Source organism: Ornithodoros turicata, chromosome 6, assembly GCF_037126465.1.
Source record: "Ornithodoros turicata isolate Travis chromosome 6, ASM3712646v1, whole genome shotgun sequence".
Classification (NCBI taxonomy): domain Eukaryota; kingdom Metazoa; phylum Arthropoda; class Arachnida; order Ixodida; family Argasidae; genus Ornithodoros; species Ornithodoros turicata.
The window spans coordinates 19,084,521-19,104,263 of record NC_088206.1 but is presented as its reverse complement, the minus strand read 5'-3'; the positions used below and the strand labels follow the sequence as shown (position 1 = coordinate 19,104,263).

Below are 19,743 nucleotides of genomic sequence, written 5' to 3'. Positions count from 1 at the left end.
ACATTGGCAGCGAAGTTCGGCCGCCACAGGCAACGAAAACGACCGTCCACCCAGGTACCGACACCGCAGTGCGTGCGTTCACTTTATGCACGAAAAAGAAGAAAAAACACCAGGTACACGAAGGCTAGCGGGGTTTCACTGATCCTCGAGCGACACATCGATTTCCCCGAAAAATCGATTTTCGGCTTTGCAAACTCCCGCCTGAGTACAGCTCTATTGTCCCTATTCACGCCACCAAAAATCCATTTTTGGATTTTCCCACCTGTACCTCATGCACAAAGAAAAATGAACCCTTTCCTCCGTACAAGCGAGATAAACCGTAGCCGGGCAGGACCGCCGTCTCCATTTGCCCTTCTCGCAGTCTGCATTTAAAGGGGTTGCGACAGGTCATATCGGGTTATCCCAGATAAACGTAAAAAAAACGGTGGTTTGCATCGACGTGAACCTGCATTGAAAGTTTCACAGCGAAGAAGGTAATAGAAACGGAGAAAACGGGCACCGCGGAACCCGAAACTCATGCGGCTCTGACATCACAGACCTCACCGCAGCCAGTGAGACAGCGCACGAGAAGTCACGTGCTTATGGCTGCCAATGGGAATGAACGCAACTCTGAGGTCTGTGACGTCTGCGCTTTGCACGGGAGTGCGTTCGAGGGCTTACATCTTGCTATGCACGACACCTAGAAGAATACTTCTTTAATCCTCGGTATTCTGGCTCGGAATACAATGCGCCCATGATGTAATGAACCAGTCTCCTCAGGAACTCCTCAGCACAGGAGCCCGTGTCGCGCGCGGTTTCTGCGACCTTTTAGTGTACAGAAGGGCAATTTCAAGGGACTGCGAAACGATTTTTTCTCGGTTTTGTATGACGGGCAGGATGTTCCTGAACACAGAACCAATTTTTTTCTTGTGGCAAGCGAACGGCTTTCTCACTCGAAACTATGCGCCAAGGAATGCTACAAAACCTGTAGGAAATCCACAGAAAAAGCGGGGCATCTTGACAAGTGCGACCAACTCGAGACCATGCATTTGAAAGTGCCGCCGTCGTCTGCCAAACTACCACGCGTTGCATATTTTGGGGCGCTGACGTTGCCTGGACGTTGCTGCTCACTCGGGCCACCTGGCCCGCAGAAGCAGGCCCACTGGGAGGAGCCCACTTCAAGTGATTTGACGTCACACGGCGGGCGCCGCAAAGCAGAGCCGCAAAGACCAGTGCCGCCATTTTGGTGCCGAGCCCTCTTTGAAACCCCCTCGGACCCACTGCAGGCAGAGAGGTGTGTCTCCGCCAGCGGTGACTGTAGTCCACACATTGAGATGTTGTACAGGGATGTTGAAAAAAAAATTTAAGAAGAAGAAGTTAAATTGTAACAGTAGTACACAGAAAAAAAGTTAGGGGTTGTTGGCTTTTTTTTTCTTCTTTTTTTGCGGGGGGAGAGGAGGGGCGGTTCGGTGGTCGGTATATAAGGTGGCAGGCGCGATGCAAGACGGGAAAGCTGATCCACGTTTTATTAGCACGATTATTTTACAAGTTTGCCATGAAAGCATGCAAATGAGCTCTAAGCACGTCTCCGACGGGTGTTTTCGCGACATGAAACGCATTTAGAAGAAACAGTTTGAAGCATGCAGACGAACTGCATGTGACTCGGGGCCTCAAGCGCCCACTTATGCGAATCACAGAAGTCTTTGGACTTCTGTGCAGAGTTGACCTGCAGGAAACAAGGTTATTTTAAAATCTGGGCGGGCTGGTGATACATTCTAAAATCGTTAAAACCCCCAGAGACTGTCAGCGCGTCTAGTCTCATGTTTGACCTTGGGCTTTCTCTGCAAGGGGGTTCTAACGATTTTAGAATGACCTCTAGTTGACTTGTCCCGGAGATGACGGGTTTGAAGTCACAGTGAAGTCCCCATCTCCGGGCAGCAAAAAATCAAAGTATGGCCAAAGTCTTACCATAAACAGCTATGTAAAAACGACTATTCTAATATCCAAGTGAATATTTCTATATTTGATTCGATTTCCAAATTTAATACGGAATTTTATGTTCGAATTTCGAATCAACTCGATGTTTCATCCAAACCAAATGTGTTTGAAAAATTGCGAAGCTGCACACGGAAGGCGGAGAATATGACACGAGAGAGGGCATAAAACAAAGCGAGAGCTACTTGATATTCTGATCCATATGAATATATCGCGTGACATACGCCATACTCATGTTTATATCGGTACACATGCCGCGTGTGTATCCAGTACGGCTATACACACAAATATCCGCTTTGTATTTGTTTTAGCTATGTATCTGTTCGCTTCGTAGTCGCTCTGGTTATTTATCCATTTGCTTCACTTTTAAAATAATTATTTGCGCATTCCTAATGAGTTTTCCCCGATATGAACTGTAGTTGTCCCGGAATGAATTGTCCTGGTACGAGTTGAATGTGGCATGAGCTGGACAGATATGCTAATGCCTAGAACACACTTTTTACCGACGCTTGCGAGTCTATAAAGAAAACTGAAACAGGGGCACCAAAAGAAGCAGACACCTCTCTCAAATTTCCACGCAAATAAGCTATTTTCCGATCATGTGTGACGTGTTCAAGTAGGAAGCATGTTTTCATCAACACATTTATTGACAACTACATTGTAAAACATGCATAAATAATATTAAACTTGCAACCAGATACTAATCAAGGCTTCAATATTTTACACAAAAAGCAAATACATGGTGCACTCTGTAAAGAACATGGGGGACATTGTTGGAAATACAAAAGTGAACATTCCATAAAAATTATTTTCTGTACAGGGAACTTGATAGTAATGGAGAGAGAGAATAAAATTGTAATCGCTCTTCATCAGATCATTTTCAGTTGTACTTTCCACACCGAGCAAAGAAAGCTCAAGACTCTCCAATATTATTAGTAAAAGCATTAAAAGGAAAAAGGAAAAAAATTTATTGTTTTCTGCATGGTAAGCCCTGACCAGTAGGGTTTTTTTGCTCAAGAAAAGGCCTGAGGTAAATAACGATCTGCATACTAGGAAAGGTGCAAGGGAAGACTTGCTCTCTATTGTCAAAAGAAAGGCAATGGTGTCAGTAAAGGTCACACCACAAGGTAGACAATTTACGGAGGTATTAAATACCGGATGTCGGACAAAGCAAGGACACCAAGTCTTGCATCTCATGAGCTGTAAAAGAAGACAAAATCAGTAGGACAACAATAAGACACTACAATGATATACTGGAACACTAATATTAAACAAGAGGGAGTTTACAATGTTCACAGTGCATGAGGTTCTCTAATGAACTCCTCCCAAAAGGAAGCACTTTTCGGGCCAGATGTCAAAATGTAGCAGACATTATGCCCCAGCATGCAAATGATATCTAATTCCAAGAATGCTGAAAACAATCCACATTATAGTCCTTGCAAGAGCAACTAGTGACAGCAAAATGAAATAACAAAACACTGTTAGGAAAAGTGCATATTTTTACTTAGGGAGGCGCAAACATCCATGTTATTAGGTTGCATATTTTTCCTTGCAAACCATATTGTAGGGCAGTGTTTCCCAAACTTTTGGCGGTGACGGACCCCCGGAAGCGATGAGAACTAATTCACGGACACACCCCCCCACACACACACACCGTCACAGCCAGTGTATAGCCAGCAACCTCGTCAGCTGCTGCGTGCTTTCGATACAGCTTCAGAAACGATTCCGGACTGGTTTCTTCTTCTTGTTTGTATGTGTATGACGCGGACAAACGTGCATTGCAGGACTATTCTATCAGAAATTAGAAGCTAGCCGTTGAAGCATGCTTGTAGCAATTTTGGAAGTTCTGGGTGTTTGGAAATCAGGCAGCATGTACGAGCGCGTGTTTGTGGGGACGAAAATCCTCACTGAAATGTGAGAGACGGTCGCGGACCCCCACGGACACTCTCACGGACCCCCGGGGGTCCGCGGACCACACTTTGGGAAACACTGTTGTAGGGCACATTTAACATTTAGGTTGGTACTGCCACGTCATGCTTTGATTAGAAACTGCACAGCTACTCTTGTGCACTTAGTATTAGAATGTTCCTTTTTTACACTCCGCTGTTTAAAAACAACATTGAGCTGGGACTAGCTGTATTCTGGTCGAGAAAGTTTGCTGTTCACGTAGAGTTGTCTTCACTGAAAAGCAAGCATGTTGATTACATTTCAACAGATCACCTTTGCAGATATGACAAGCAAGGTTGTCTGTAAAATGCAGCACTAGATAAAAATGAATAGCACTATCATATCTGCACGAGCCATGTTGCATCCAGTCACCATGGGGACAGAAACGTTATTTGTCAATTTAACCTTAACATTAACCCGTAATATTCCCTTAACATTTCATTACCGGCTCACTGGATTTTCTACACTTTTATTTCTCTCAGTTTCGTTGAAGTATGGACACATCTGTCTTGTGTGGGCGCAGTTCCAAGACAACAAAAATAGACCCTGAACAAAAATATGGGTTAATTGAAAGCAGCTTAAAGCAAACGTCTCTCCAATAGTGTTTAAGATATATGCACAATTAATTTCTAACACTGAAGAACGATTTGAAAGAAATTTACAGTAATAAATTAGTTTACGAGACTAAAAAATGTGATCACGCAATGAAACTATTACAGTCGAGCCCGTTTATTACGATCTTCGATAGAACGATAACTTCGATATTACGATCAAATTGCTGGTTCCCGTCAGCTCAACTACTGAACTACACGTAAACAAAACATTGATATAACGATCGCCACGGAAACGCTTGCTCGCACGTAGCGATCGAAATTCTCGTGCGAAGTAGAGAAGGTTGTTCCCTCTCCATATCGTTCTCGCCCGCAAGTTTTTCATTTTTATTTTTCCCTGTTTTGCTGCGTGCTTGCTACAATGGCGTCCGCAGTTCCGAGACCCCTTTTTGACGAGGAAAGACGCGTGGTTCGACCCGAAGTTGCATGCGCTCTATGGGTTTGTACTGCTGCAAAACCTCGTTGTGAAGTACCGCAATGAACGTGAGCAATGGACGAGGTCGTCGATCTCAAAAGGTGCGGCATCTCACGTGATGTCGGCGGTTACATTATCAATAGCTGACACACAGCTGCGTCAATTTAGAGCTAGATAAAATGCTTTTGCGCTCACAGCAAACTCTCGCATGGTCAGCGGCATTCTACTTGTGGCGATCCACTTCGTTTTCGTGAACCCGAGTGGCAGTTTCTGGAAAGCTCGTTTTTAATCATACTCCGATATAACGATCTGATTTAGCGTTCCCGTCAATATCGTTATAAACGGGCTCGACTTACTACGCGATAGACAACACGTGCGCGTATCATTTAAGCAGGGACGGAAACCGGAACGAAATCGAAAACCGCTTGGAACGCAAATTATTTCAATAACAGTGACCGGAACGTAACCGCAATTCACCATCGACAATTAACTGAAACCGTAACTTGAACCGAAAAATGTGATTTCGGTTACCGGTTCATATGAGTCGGTTCAAGCATGAACGCAAACAACTTTGGATGCGATATTTGAATCGCTTTACAACTCTGATTAGTGGTGTTGTACACGCTTCTGTTAAAGTAGCTCTTCGTCATGTGCTTTTCATTAGACGACATAATATCTTATGCGCTTGGACCCTTAATCGGATGACATACACGTCCTATGACATGTATTGCGTACGTCCCTTATGAGTTCTGAACTTATTATTGTGGTTATTTAAGACACTGTCTCGTTTAGCTTTAAATGCAAAATTTAGGTGTGCGCTTTGTTATTTCGTTTGTTTATTATGACTTTATGCTCTCTTGCAAAAGGGGACTGAACCTCCCGTCAAGGCAGAGGCACTTTACATTTTGCAAAACACAACATTTTGTGTTTGTAAAATAACCACAGAAAAACAACCACGCTTTGTGGCTAGCAACTGCAGGACCCAAGCTTAGCTGCAAAAAAAAACTGTACAGAACGTAGGTTCCTGCATTGGACAGTCGAAACTTGCAGCAGCAGAAAGACAAGAGACCTAAGTAGTGAGAACAAAATGTATACAAAATCATCAACTTACCTGGCAGTAGTAACATTGCCCAAGCACAGTATCTCAGTCCACACTGTCGATGTCGCTTGTAGGGCTGTAGGCAAGGTTACTCATGATGCTCGCAAGATCATCTCTTGATGGAACGGAAGGCGTGTGTTCGTACAAGTTGCTATCTACAGCCTGCTGAGCAGCAAATTCTCTATCGAGTAGGTTTTCCCTGTCTTTCTGGAGCTTCTTGGAAGCGAGTGGAACACTTGCACCAATGTTGGAAGTTTTCATTGTGTTTTGTACATGGAAGTCAACACCTCTCCTGCGGTAGAACAACATATAAGCTGACGACGTTGGCACTTTGTTCTCTGGGAAAGGGATGACTCGGCTGTCGTCGAACAATCGCCAACCTGTAGAAGATAGAAGAAATGGTGGCAAGGTAACGAGAGGGGGGGGCCTTACGTGGAACTATCTGCCTGTGTATAACAATAATACAGTCTCTCATAGCACTTACAACTGAGTACAGTCAAGGAGTCTAGTTTCATTTCACATGCGCAATATGTTTTCATCGTGGTGTTCCTGTGAGTGGTACACTCCGTGCACCACGTATTCTTAGAACAGTGCACAGCTGGAAGTGCGAAACGAACGTGCGAGATACATGGGCATCTTGTGTGTGTAGTCTAGTGCCAATGCCTAGTCTCAATTCAAAAAGACAAGTCAAAAAGTCAAAAAGTCAAGTCAAGACAAGTCAAAAAGACAAGGAAGGACACAGTTGCGCGGGTTATGCTCTTTGAGTGGCACTGTTAAAGGCATTGCGTATTTAGATTATTGTCAGCTACGTTCTTTTATGGAACATAATAACTGGAAAATGTTTGGGGAGCCATTTAGTACTTCTTTAGCATAATCCTCCTGAGAGTTTTCCTCTGCATCTTTTGGAGTCCCAAATGCCATGATGGGGTAATGACCACGTCACCTGCTGCTACCGTGAGATATGGTCTGGAACATGTCCACTACAATGCGGAGATTCAAAAGTAACCATAAGTATTTGCTTACTAGTTACACTTATTTTAGTTACTTTAGAGTATTTTATCTCTCTAATTTCAGAAACTAGTCTCATCTTCATTCACTACCTGTCACCGACTGGTATTCAACATGAAAGTTGCTCTCTCAGAAAGTGTTATTAATTACAGTTAGTGGTTAATTGGAGAGTAAGTGGTTACTTGTAACAAAGTTACTTCCCAAGACATAATGAACCTTTCCCATGAACTGAAAGTGCAGCAAGTAAAGACATCACTGTCTCAGATAAAGAAAACATGGTGTGTTTAACAGTCTGTGCAGCTTCAGTATTCTTTTGCAGGTACTATGATAGCTGATAAGCTGTTCAAGCAATACAGGGTGCACTGACCTTCTCGATGATTGTAGTTTCAAAAAGGCGTAAAAATTGGGCGGTTCGGGAGTCCATAATCGAAAACGCTAAATCCCCCAAAACGACTATAGATTAATGAGCTCCACAAAAACCAAGTAAAGTTCAATATATGGAGGTTCACCCGTACAGGAAGCACAACATCCTACTTACCCACTTCACTGGCCTCAGTATTCGACAGGTCAGTACAGCGGCCAAAAGCTGTGTAGTGACCACCCAGCATGCCACCATGATGGTTGATGACAGCAAAAAGGTCGTACAACGGCGGATCACCTTCTTTAGTGATGGGACTGCAGCAGTAGGAGCTCACATCCAAGCCCCTGAAATACATATTTCTCAGCTTTTTTCCTACCTAACTCTTACAGCTAACAGCATGGGAACATAATGTTAGTGATGCCCAAAATATTCACATTACACAATAGTGAAGTAGACGAAAGGAGGTATGTCTGTTGTCGCACACAGGATTAGTATAGTGAGGGGGCGAGTTTTCGTATCGAGCTCCCCCTACATTGGAGGTCTGGCTACGCCACTGCCAGTACTTCAACTAAAAGCAAGCATGTGGGATTGAAGATGTGCTTAATCCTCCAAATGACAGTAATGATGCCATTATATTGTGTGTAAATGATTTCACAGCACCCTAACATAACAGGAATCAAGTTATTTTAAATCAGCACTGCAACCTATGGGAGAAATGAGAGAAACCTTGCAGACTCTTTTTGTATCTCTTCTTTTACCTGTCTTAGAATTTGGGTCAGCTGCAAGGAATTGTATTGGACAAACTAATGTTACACGTTCAGATGCAGTTTTTAAGCGTTATTTGAAAATCTGTTCTCGAAGATTCTCACCTGGTGATCTGCACCACGCATCTGAACGTTTTCTGTGTAACCGAAAAATAAGTAGTCATTTCATTTTAAGTACAAATGTGTTCACGACATTATACATGCAGAGTCTGTGATTCACCTTTTACATATTCACGCACCACTCCGTACTGTCCGGCACACTTCTCCGTTCTATGTTATAGATATTGCTGCTCGACAGTCACCGTCTCGACGAATACAAACATCTTTTAATGTTTTCACCAATGACATTGATTTGTTTCATCCCTGTTTTAGTCACTTTAGACAGGAGGTGCTCCAAAACCTCAGCTTGGTGTAATGTACGAAGGTGCACTGCTGTGCAGGCATACGCTGTTTGTAGGCACCATTATAAATAAAGTATTATTATTATTATTATTATATGTACAAAAACTGCCCCAACATTGGCTATCATTTTTCCCCAGCATAAAAGCAAGCCGGTTAAAGCAACATGCATTATTTGACACAGTATAATATAAACAAAAAAATCTTCCCAGTGAGCATTATAAACAGAAGCAATTCATCGATTAATGACATTCACTATGATGACCACGGTCCTTCAGTTTTTATGGAGCAGGGGCAACAAAGGCCATTTAGTACAAGCCGTATGTCTTTTAGGGTTAAACCTGGTAAAACACGTCTTTTTTAGAGGGATTACACTGGCTCCAGCTCTTTTGGGTTAAATACCTTTCACAGATTTCAGAGGGGAAATCCAGTGCTATCTTTCAATCTCTAATTCGGGGCGAATCCCTTGAGGGAGAGAAGCAAAATGTTATGAGAAGGATGGTTGTAACTACTGACTGACAAGTATGCACAGATAACATATCCTAAAGTGATGCAACACAAATATTGCTTCAGCCTCACTGCAATTTCACTGTACATGGAGAACAGTACTCACGAAATGGGAAATTCGACCATCTTGTCAATTTTGTCGCGGAAGATGAGGCGAGTGAAAGAGAATCTCTTCAGCTGTATTATGAGGACAACAGGAAGACGCCACAGTGAGAGTTCTTTGGTTGCCTGACGGTGCTCCTTGCACGAAGGGCAGTACCTAAAGTGAAAAGTTTTCACAATATTGTTGCATTTGTAAACCTAAAACAAACATGGCTGTGCAAATACAGATTTGGACTTTTCAAATACCGAAGCAAATACTTGTACATATATATATTTGATTCGAAATCTGAATCGAATATGGAATTCTGCATTGGTATTGAAGCCTTCCAAGCTCTTCCAAACCAAACATGCTCGAATATTTCTGAAGCTGCGCTTGTGAGCCCCAGAACGCCTGAAGAGAGGGTTAAGAAGAAACAAAGTGAGCACCGTTTCGTATGAAGATCTGTATGCACATATCACGTATGTGTGCTGTATATCAACATTTACGCTGCATGTGTGTTTGGTTTATATTTTTACATCTAACTATATTCACTTTGTACCAGCTTCAGCTATATAACCGTTCGCTTCGTATTTTGCTTTGGGTACATAACTATTCGCATCACATTTGCTTGGGTACGTGGCTATTGTCTTCGTATTTGATTTGGGTACATAAGTACTCACTTTCTATTCACTTCATGTATATTACTGTTCTCTTCATATTCGCTTTGGGTAAATAATTACTCACTCTGTGTTTGCTTCAGGTACACAACTGTTCGGATACGTATTTTGTATTTCTTCGGATACGTAATTATTCGCTTTGCATCTGCTTCGGGTACATGACTATTCTCTTCGTATTTGCTTTGGGAAAAAACAACTCGCTTTGTGTTTGTTTCATGTACACGTTCGCTTCATATTTGCTTCAGCTTCATAACTATCCACTTCGCATTTGCTTCGGGTCCATAACTATTCTCTTTGTATTCGCTTTGGGTAAATAACTACTCACCTTGTGTTTGCTTCACGTACATAACAGTTCGCTTTGTACTTACTTCGGGTACATAACTATTCGCTTAGTATTTACTTCCGATACACAGCTGTTCACTTAATTTTTTTAAACTCTGTGTTAGCGCCATGAAGACAATGTGGCCATGAGTGGCACAAAGATACGTACATACTGGTCCGACTTCAGGAGGAACTGCACCAACATTCGTTTAGTTTCCTATGTGCTTCATATTTGCTTCGTGTACATAAATATTCACTTCGTATTAGCTTCGGGTACATAAATATTTCCTTCATATTTGCTTTGGTTTTAAAAATAACACAAACACAGCCCTACTAAAAATGATAGGCGACAAACATACCACGCTTCCTGAGGGCTTAACACTTCAGGTTCCGTGAAGAGCCGCAGACACTGGTCCAGTGTTATCTTGTCATTGTCTGAAGTGGAACACGAGTGTCACACATGCACATATTTCATGTAACACTGCTAAAAATCTGGGTGTTTGGAGAAATTAGCCGTGTTGTGCATTGCAACTGCCATTTTTAGCATTTCGTATGTCTCACAATGTCACATCCTACGTCGTTGTCCTATTGATTAGCAACTGAACGACAAGGGCATCTTCCTTTTTTATGGCTTGTTTTTGGCACATGTGCTGTACTAATACTAACTGGCCAATTTCAAGAAAACAGTGAAATCAATAAATGCTGATCAGCAGAACTACTGTAGCACGCATACACCTTATGTGTCTTTGTCACTTAGCAAGATACCCTTGTCTGGAGCCAGCCCAGTTATCCCTCCATTGTGGCTTTCACAGCATGTTGCATCAAGAACAACAGGATTCACATCGAAGATTTCATTTGCCTCATGCTAGTTTTTTTTATCACAGATTCAACTGAAAACAGCCTATGCCTAATATTAGTTATAGTCAGTGAAAACATCAGTCACACACTTGACCAAGAATCGCTCCACGCGTGCGAATGTAGTGCGGCATGGCCAAGTGGGGACTCGGGGAGAGAGAGAGAGCGGCGTGAGGACGGCACTACATCGCGAAGCGGGGGTGTCGTGCAAAGGCTGGTAGCCAATCGCAGGAGCCTTCCACGTGTGAGAGGGCGGTCCCAATTGTAGGACTTAAGTTGTCACTGACTATTCGCGACTCCAGGGAACTATAGGTGGCGCACGCTGAACCTGGACTCAAGGGTTGCCACTTCCACCACTAGGTGGCTACGGCTTCGCTGGAGACGCGAATAGTAGGGCTCGTGAGTTAGGCACAGAAGCTGTTGTCAGCAGTCATGCTACTCCATGCGCCGTACTCACCGAATGCTCCGTAACTAGGTTCCCCATCAGCTATGGTATATTCCTGGAAAGACATAGTTCTCAGAATCTTGCAATAGCTTTCACCATCATACATTACAACAGCTCTGAAGAACAAGCACATTCCAAGGCCACTGCAACATTCACAAAGGTGATGGAGCTAATTCTACATAGAGTCTAAAATTATTTAAAAAAAAAAACAGCAGTGAAACCAGTTCTACATAGATTTCAATTAGATTTCAAATCTGACATTCTTCATACAGTATACTCTGGTGTTAATTCAAACTCAGGTGTCTCATATCTCTGATTAATTCAAACAAACTTCAAATTTCCCAGAAAATGGCTTTTCCGCGTTGGCAAAGCCATTTCTTGAGGGACCGGCCTTTGAACAGATTGCTCACCTCTGGGTGGGTGTACCTGTCTGCTAAACAAAAAGTCTCGTATGAAATTTTTTGCTTTGGCTTGCATTGAAAATTTTGTTTTGAGTACTCATTGACTAAGCAGTCAACCATAGATTCTTTTAACTGTACCTCTCCATTTCGAGATTGTTGAATTTATAGACTTGGTAACACGTCTTTCACCAATGTTTCGTGTGTGACACTACTTATAATCGCTTGTGTAGAGCAAAGCTTGAAAAATGTGCTTCACATGTGCAGCTACCCATATAAGAAACTAGGGCTGTGCGAATCGTGATTTTTGGGTTCGAATCGAATACGAATCGAATAGTAAAATCTTCGAATACTGTAGTAGCGAATAGAATAATGTCGAATACCACACAAAAATGTGTGCTGATTGTTGAATAGTAAGCAAAAGCTTGCATTGAAACCTGGGGCTCAGTTGTAGTTTGTGAGACTGACTGCAAACTATATACACGTATTTCATTGACGAATACGTTTGTGCTAGGATTATCCTGAACATTGTAATTCCAGACATAAAGTAGCTCCCCCTTTCTATGGTGTCATAGCTGGTCCAGCCAAAGCTCAAAATAATTAAACTAGCTTAAACATCCCTGCCAACATTTGCTAAAATATTTCTCAAAAGTGGCAATTTTCAGTGATCCCTCAAATTGCGATTTTAAACCATGCCTGCAACCCCGCGGCAGAAGTGTAAACTAGGCTTCGCCTGATGCTCAGAGACATGAGGCGAAGCCAACTTGCAGGATATCATCAAGTCTGCACGCACAAAACTGTAAAGTAAGCTTCACCTAACACTCAGAAGCATGAGGTGAAGCCACCTTGCAGAATATATTTGAGGCGCAGAATTGTAAAGTAGGCTTCGCCAAACGCTCAGAGGCATGAGTTGAAGCCAGCTTGCGGAATTTCGAATATATTCGAGTATTCGATGAAATGTTATTCGATTCGAATACGAATAGCGCGGTACCGTTATTCGGTACGAATATCGAATATATCGAATATTCGCACACCCCTATAAGAAACCATAATGTTTGTCTTGCAATATATTTAGGCAAATTTGTGATAATTCGAACTACTGATAATTCAAGCAAAAATGTGTGACGTTTGAATTAACGAGGCCCTCCTGTATTTACATAGCTACATGCATAGTGCTTTTAAGAATTGTTATCCACAGTCAGTGATGTCCTTACAATGTCCTTTGATTCCACGAGTACGTAGCTTCCTTGTCGTCTGTCGTTTTTCCAATCCATTGCCAAGTGGTACACACTAGTCAGATCCAAGGGTTCATTTCCTGAAGTACACCATTTTATATCAAACATAAGGCCATGTATGTTTAGAAACAATTTGAGACAGGTCACTAGGCAATTCTGATATAACACCCACCTTTGTCTTCAAAAGCTCGCACGGCTTTATTAATGTGACTTTCACCAAATGGGTTCACAGGGACTATGTTAAACATGCACATTTCGCTGTTGCTTGTGGCATCATCCATTCTGTGCATTACTTGAGTGCTATCCACTGGGAGTGGATGTGTTGTGGCCGACGTCAGTGTAGACAGCGACGACACCGACCACTAGACAGCAAGAATTTTTTTAAATGCTTCACTGCAAACTTGAAAACAGAGACCCTGCGCATAACATACCTTATCAGCACTGTCTGTGCTATTTTCGTCCATAATATCCCCGCAGGACTCGTGTGCAGACTTTTCCGATTTGTTCTCTTCGTCGCACAGCCGATTGTCTTGCAGATCTCCTGTGCTGCTGATACTGGTAGTTAGTGTAGACGAATGCGATGCTGAGAATGTGTGCTTCGTCGCTTCTACGGGTGGCTGGAACACATTCACAGAATGCCTGAAAAAAAGAATGAGCAAAAAGAAAGGACGGCACTGGATCATACTTTTCTCGTACAGGAGATCCCAGCCCATGCGGCTCTGCATTGCATGGCTGCAACGGCAGCTGGCATTTTTAGTCCATTTTAAGGCACTCAAAAATGGGCAGCTACTTTGTGCACGAGAAAATTGTGGCAGAGCAGCTTGTACACCTGATTACAAACCTGTGTGTGCAATCAAACAATAACAACATGAGCAAGCTTCATCAGAACATTTGTTTTTGTTTTTCTTTTATTATTATTTTTTTTAATTCCGTGTCAGCGCTGCGAAGCAACTGTGGCTATGAGCGGCGTATAGACGTGGACAGATGAAGAGAGGACAGCAGGAAGGAGTGGGGGACAGGGGGATTAGTACGCGTCCTGGGCAGACTTCAAGCGGAACTGTGCCGACATTCGTCTGGAAAGTCTTCGGAAAACCCAGGGAAAACCTCATCAGAACATTTGGTGTGACAAATGCTGCAGGTGTGCCTTGAATGCTACCTAATGAAACTCATACAGCACATGTGTACATGTCCCCTCAACAACGGGCCACTATGTAGTGGCACTTTATCTGATAAGCACCTCCTTATACTGACAGGCACACGTTTCCTGTTTCCTCCTCTCCTGTTGCGTCAATAAATTTCAATATGGTCCTTTAGCAGGTATATATCTTAGAATGTAGAAGCATTTGCAGCTAAAATACTTAAAGAAGGGGATAAGTCGACTCACTACTTTATTACAGAGGTTCAATTGTCACAGTGTAGAACTGGGGCTGTATGTTGTATTGTCTAAATGTGCCACTAACAAAAAACGAAAAAAAAAGAAAGTCACACTTTTATATGCACCAGTCATTACCTGGAATATACTTCCATGAGGCGGCAAAGGTTGGAAAACGTGGCCTGCGACTCAGGAATGCTCAGCACAAATGGTTGCCCGACCAATTCTGGACTGAACTTGCACGATGTCTTGTGCTGTGCCCAGTGATTCTTCTGACATGTCCTGCCATACAACAGCAGAGAAAAGGTAATGTTCACGTAGTTCAAAAAGGGGATTATTTGATGACGCTGTTGCATGCTTACTGGTTACAGTAGCCCACACGGAAGCACCGTGTGCACCTCTTCAATTTTTCCTGCTCAGCTACGCATTCCTTCCCACATGAAGAGCACATTGTGACAGAATATGGCATCAAGACACGCTGAAAAACAATGCGTAGCAATCACAAAGTGTCCCGACCATGTAGCCTTCGCAGCTTGGCTCTGGTACCTGCCCTTATGTAGAACTGCGGTCTGCTCCATCAAATAAATCCTGTATACTATTACTTTTTTTACTCATATTTCTGGCCCGTTTTGGAGGTGGAATCGACAAAAGTCCCAGTGCGCAGGGCAACAAAAATACGACGCAGGTACAACTGCGCCCAACATGCCTTTCTTTTGCCCACTGTGTGGTGGCTCTTAGCACCACTGCAACTTCTAATTTTTATTTTTTTTTTGCTTTTTTGGGATGGTATTTTGGGAACGGACAAATAGGATGGCCCCTGTTGTTTCATGAAAGACACCTAACTTTTGATCAGTACATCTGCACTGATATTATGTTTGTCAGTAACAATTAAGTAAACAAATACCGTACAGAGTCATGCCTCATACCCAACGCAATTTACGGTTAAATCCTTTCGCTTTCAGGTTTTATATGCTTAATCAGGGGGGGTCAGTAATCGGGTTTCACCGGGTTCAACCCTAAGACGCGAGGCCCTGTTTATGGTCACATACAAAAATTTATTCAGCTGGTTCTGCTGTCAAAGCAATTCCATCTCATCGGATATAGCTGTTGTGATGAGATTTCTTTTTGTTCTTCATTCTTCGAGAGAATGGCAATGGAACAAATGCTCCAAGCCATTGGCACTGCCAAGCCATGAGACATGGGGGATAGCGAGACACCAGAGATTTATGCATAGCAAAGTGCATAGCAAAGTGCATAGCAAACTTACTTGTACTACAGCAACCTCAGCTACAGACTCCTTGGCTATTTCCTTATCAAGAACTTCAAACCTGTTAGATAAGCAAGACACATTGGGCTCAGCAACTTCTTACATATGCAGACAAAAAAAAGTTTGTTGCTTACACAAATATTTGGTCTTTAGGGTTGATGTCGGTTAGAGAATCACCCTTGCTGTAGAACTTGTATATTTTTCTATTGTACACTTCCAAAACTCGTTGCTGTAAATATGAAGAGTAAATTAAGGGAAGTTTGAACAACACACCGGCAATCTTAACTGAGCAACAGAGCTCTGTGCAAATTTACTACATTGTTCCTGTTTTTTCCATTCCATTTTCCTGTTTCCATTTTCCTGTTCCTTTTCCCCTCTCACTTATTTTGTAAGAGGCTCTTCTGAAAACTGCTGAAAACTCGCAAATCATTTACCGTAATTTCACGCGTATAAGCCGCAGGACCCGTTTTTAGGAATGTTTTGAAAATTTTGGGGCAGATAAGCCGCTAAAAAAATTTGCTGTAGTGGTATTTTCGTTAAAAAGGTGTTCACTATAAAGGAGTTTGACTGTACTCATTTACTCAACACAATGGGGGTGATGATCAATGAAAGCTTCCATAACAAAGTAAAAATTATTTCTTCTATAGAATAGTAAAGATCTAAGATATTAAAACTAAGGCAGTCGTCGAAATGGCCTGACAGTGCTGGAACACTAACCCACACTTATTTTATTATTATTATTATTATTTTATTATTTGCTTTTCGGTTGCTTTCTACCATGCTAACATGTGTTGATTTTGTATCATCGTTTTCTGATATCATGTATGAAAAGTGTATTGTGCATTTTTCAATAAAGAACCTTTTGAAGCGATCTGTATTTCTATCAATAAGATGCAAGTCTCTTCCCCACGAAGGTCACCCTTACCAACCGGAATAACAGGTAAGTTTGGTGGTGTGACAACTGATCAAGCTTTCTTACAGCAATCTATTTCTGGCTGAATATTCTGCGCTGCTCATCAGGGTGGCAGCAGTGTTTTGCAATGGACAGACTTGACCGGGTGCCTTTAGCCTAGTGCTAAACTAACTATAGCCAATTTTGGCTCTACCAATATGAGACTTCACACACTGATGTAGACAAGTGACAACTGCTTTCCTAAATGAACCCTGCTTTTAGACAGGCCAAATACGATATCACTGAGTGCAAATTTTACAGTCACTACTGATGTAATTTCAAAGGTGATCATTTACATTCTTGGGCTGGACCCCTGTCTTGCGGAAAATTTCGTCCTTCATGTCTTCCACCCTTGCATCATAGCACAGTTGTAGAACCAACTGGAATACAAAAAAATGATATGCATGGTAAACAAAATAGTGTTACATGAACAATGAACAACATGCAGTACTAAACAACTCATGAAAGAAACAACAGAATACAAACTTAAAAGAAAATATGGGGCAATTAGTATTTGTTATGAAGCTACCGTTTTTACTCGCATATTGAATGCACCCCAACTTGAGTGCTGAAATGCTGGTACTTTTTTGTTCCCCGCACATTAAACTCACCCAGACTTTAGTAGCAAGTCTGGATCATCTCTCGCAGCACCAGGCTTATCGCGCTCGCGTGGGCGCTAGTTTTCGGCAAAAAATGTGCATCTTACACGCAACTAAACACGGTATACAGTTGAACATTGATATAACAAAATTCACAAGGATCCTGATTTCTTTTCTTGTATGGAATATTTCATTGTGGTTGTATTTCGCTGTCTCTTCAAATTTGAAATTGATAAAATTTGAAGAGATTTATGGCCAGCAGTTGCGAAAATACAAGCACCATGAACGTGTCTATGTTTGGTTTTGTATGCGTGAACACAGAACGAATCCATAAACGCAGATCATGTTCAGGAGGCAGATGGCGGAGGACATAGCTCAAGCCGAAGCATCGTTCGTCAAATGAGTTATTATGAAGAAATACCGTAGTTACTCGCATATTGGACGCACTCGCGTATTGAACACAAACCCAACTTGAGCGCCAAAATTCTGGTACTTTTTTGTTCCCCGCATATAAAACGAATGCAGACTTTAGCAGCATGACCGGATCGTCACACGCAACGCCGACCAGCATATTGTGCTCGTGTGGCCGCTCGTATCGCGGAGCCACTCGCAGTCAATGAGAATGAGCGCCTGGCCCCAGAGTGATGAACGACGAATACAACGAACATAGGGGAGTATTTCGTCCACGCTTGATGGAACAGAAGAGGATTTTGTGTGGGAGAATCGCAAAGTTCGATTCCGGGGAGATCACCGTGGATATCTAAAAATAAAACGGGAGTTACGTGTACCTTCAATGTTGGGTTCCAATTTTCCCCCTCGTATTGAACGCAGTCCCACAATGGCGCTATTTTTGTTTTAGTAAAAAATGTGTGTCCTATATGCAAGTAAATACGGTGCTCTCAGAATTAATGGGCTTTCAAGAGCAGCTCCAAATTCAAGGGCTTACAGGGCCTTGAAATATGAACTTTCAGGTTCATTGGTTTCAAAGGGTTTCAAGACCCTGTGTGAACCCTGCTGTGGGCAGAAGCCCATAGAAGACAAAATAAACGTTTTAACAGTAGTGTAAATGTAGTAGAACATACAATAGTGTGAAGGAGAGAAACTGTCCTTACCCTAACTGGATTTTTGTATGGATCTCTGTAGAAAAAGAGCACTGAAAACATCTTCAGCTTTTTTGGAAGTGGTACTGACAGGTAGAGGAATGGGTCAAAGTTGATGGACACCTGTTAAAAAAAAAAAAAGATGTGAAATAATTTGAAGCAAAGTTGGTACAGTGGAACATCTTTAAACAGAACCTGACCATGAAAATCTGCTTCATTCATCAGGATCTCCATTTAATGAGGAAATGTGGTGTAGGATATTAAATGCTGTCTTGGATTGTTTCAATTGCTGCAATTGCCGTGGGAAACATAGTTTGGAAAAATGGGAAATACGGACAAAAACATAATATTGCTGCTTTTATGCAAACTTTACCCTTGAGGTGCAAAAATGCACCAATCTTTGTTTCTGGCATCTCTAGGAACTGCCTTTTCTGAATGATGCTGTCCATGGCTCAGAGGTTATGCAGGAAGAGTTCAGAATTATGTTGTTGTTGTTCGAAAAAAAAGTTGTCGAAACCCTTCTGGTGAAGCAATCACAGTCAAAATTGTTAATAACATCAATTTTTTCAAGTATCAGCATGTGGCGTACATGTCTCTGTACCACCATCAGAAATAAGCCTAGCCTAGGCTAGCAAAGTGGCCTTCACCACCGGAAGCGGAAAGGCTCAAACTAGGATGCACACAGCGATGGCGCTCAGAAACAGTTGTAGAGCACCTCAAAACCTGTTCAGAGAGTTCCATTTTCTGTTTCGTTTACCCGCAGGTACCAAAATTTTGATTCAGATTCACAGGAACATTTTTGCACTGCAAAACCAAGAAACTATGTGTCTGTGGTTCTTTTCAAGCAGCAATACCATTTAAGCAACTTCTAGTTTGCTGGATTCCACTGTACTGAGAGACTATGTTTGTCAGGTACCTTGTGGCACACTGGACACACTACGGTGGATTTGTACTGCCCTTGAAACAGGTCGACGACAATGGAGTCGTTTCGAAGCTTGTACCTCTTCCATGATTCCTCAGCGACGACCTAGAGTAAAAGAAATGTTAAAAGGAAAAAGGTAGGTTAAATGAAAACGAAAAGCAGAGTTCTTTTCCTTTCCTCAATATGGTCAACATAAGTTGGCTTTAAGCAGAACTTATGACAGATACAAGAGACTCATTGAACAAGAACAAGAAAGAAGAAAATGACATATTCCCTGTCGAGCTTCTTGTTGTCTCTATTTGATTATGGTGAAAGCTCACGCCATCAGTGTTTACAAACTACTACGTATGGCCACGGCTTTGAAAGATAGTGTGGGAAAGAGCAGATCAATACATATATACAGGGTGTCTTTCTAGCCTCTACAGAATTTTTA

At 42.2% G+C, this 19,743-nt stretch overlaps 1 protein-coding gene across 1 annotated transcript in view; it reads right to left on the bottom strand.

Moving 5' to 3' along the window:
• Window positions 1-2,925: 2,925 nt before the first annotated feature.
• Window positions 2,926-19,743, bottom strand: part of LOC135399334 (ubiquitin carboxyl-terminal hydrolase 19-like) — a 30,036-nt gene continuing 13,218 nt past the window's right edge. Inside the window, exons 12-27 of the mRNA XM_064631205.1 lie at window positions 19,305-19,415; window positions 18,401-18,511; window positions 16,986-17,069; window positions 15,872-15,966; window positions 15,738-15,798; window positions 14,833-14,948; window positions 14,609-14,752; window positions 13,530-13,737; window positions 13,271-13,460; window positions 13,078-13,178; window positions 11,478-11,520; window positions 10,525-10,600; window positions 9,192-9,344; window positions 7,593-7,759; window positions 6,059-6,426; window positions 2,926-3,174 (exon numbers count right to left, since the gene is read on the bottom strand). Of these exons, the coding sequence (XP_064487275.1) occupies window positions 6,092-6,426; window positions 7,593-7,759; window positions 9,192-9,344; window positions 10,525-10,600; window positions 11,478-11,520; window positions 13,078-13,178; window positions 13,271-13,460; window positions 13,530-13,737; window positions 14,609-14,752; window positions 14,833-14,948; window positions 15,738-15,798; window positions 15,872-15,966; window positions 16,986-17,069; window positions 18,401-18,511; window positions 19,305-19,415 (1,995 nt within the window). The 3' untranslated portion in view covers window positions 2,926-3,174; window positions 6,059-6,091. The remainder of the gene's footprint in view (window positions 3,175-6,058; window positions 6,427-7,592; window positions 7,760-9,191; window positions 9,345-10,524; window positions 10,601-11,477; window positions 11,521-13,077; window positions 13,179-13,270; window positions 13,461-13,529; window positions 13,738-14,608; window positions 14,753-14,832; window positions 14,949-15,737; window positions 15,799-15,871; window positions 15,967-16,985; window positions 17,070-18,400; window positions 18,512-19,304; window positions 19,416-19,743) is intronic.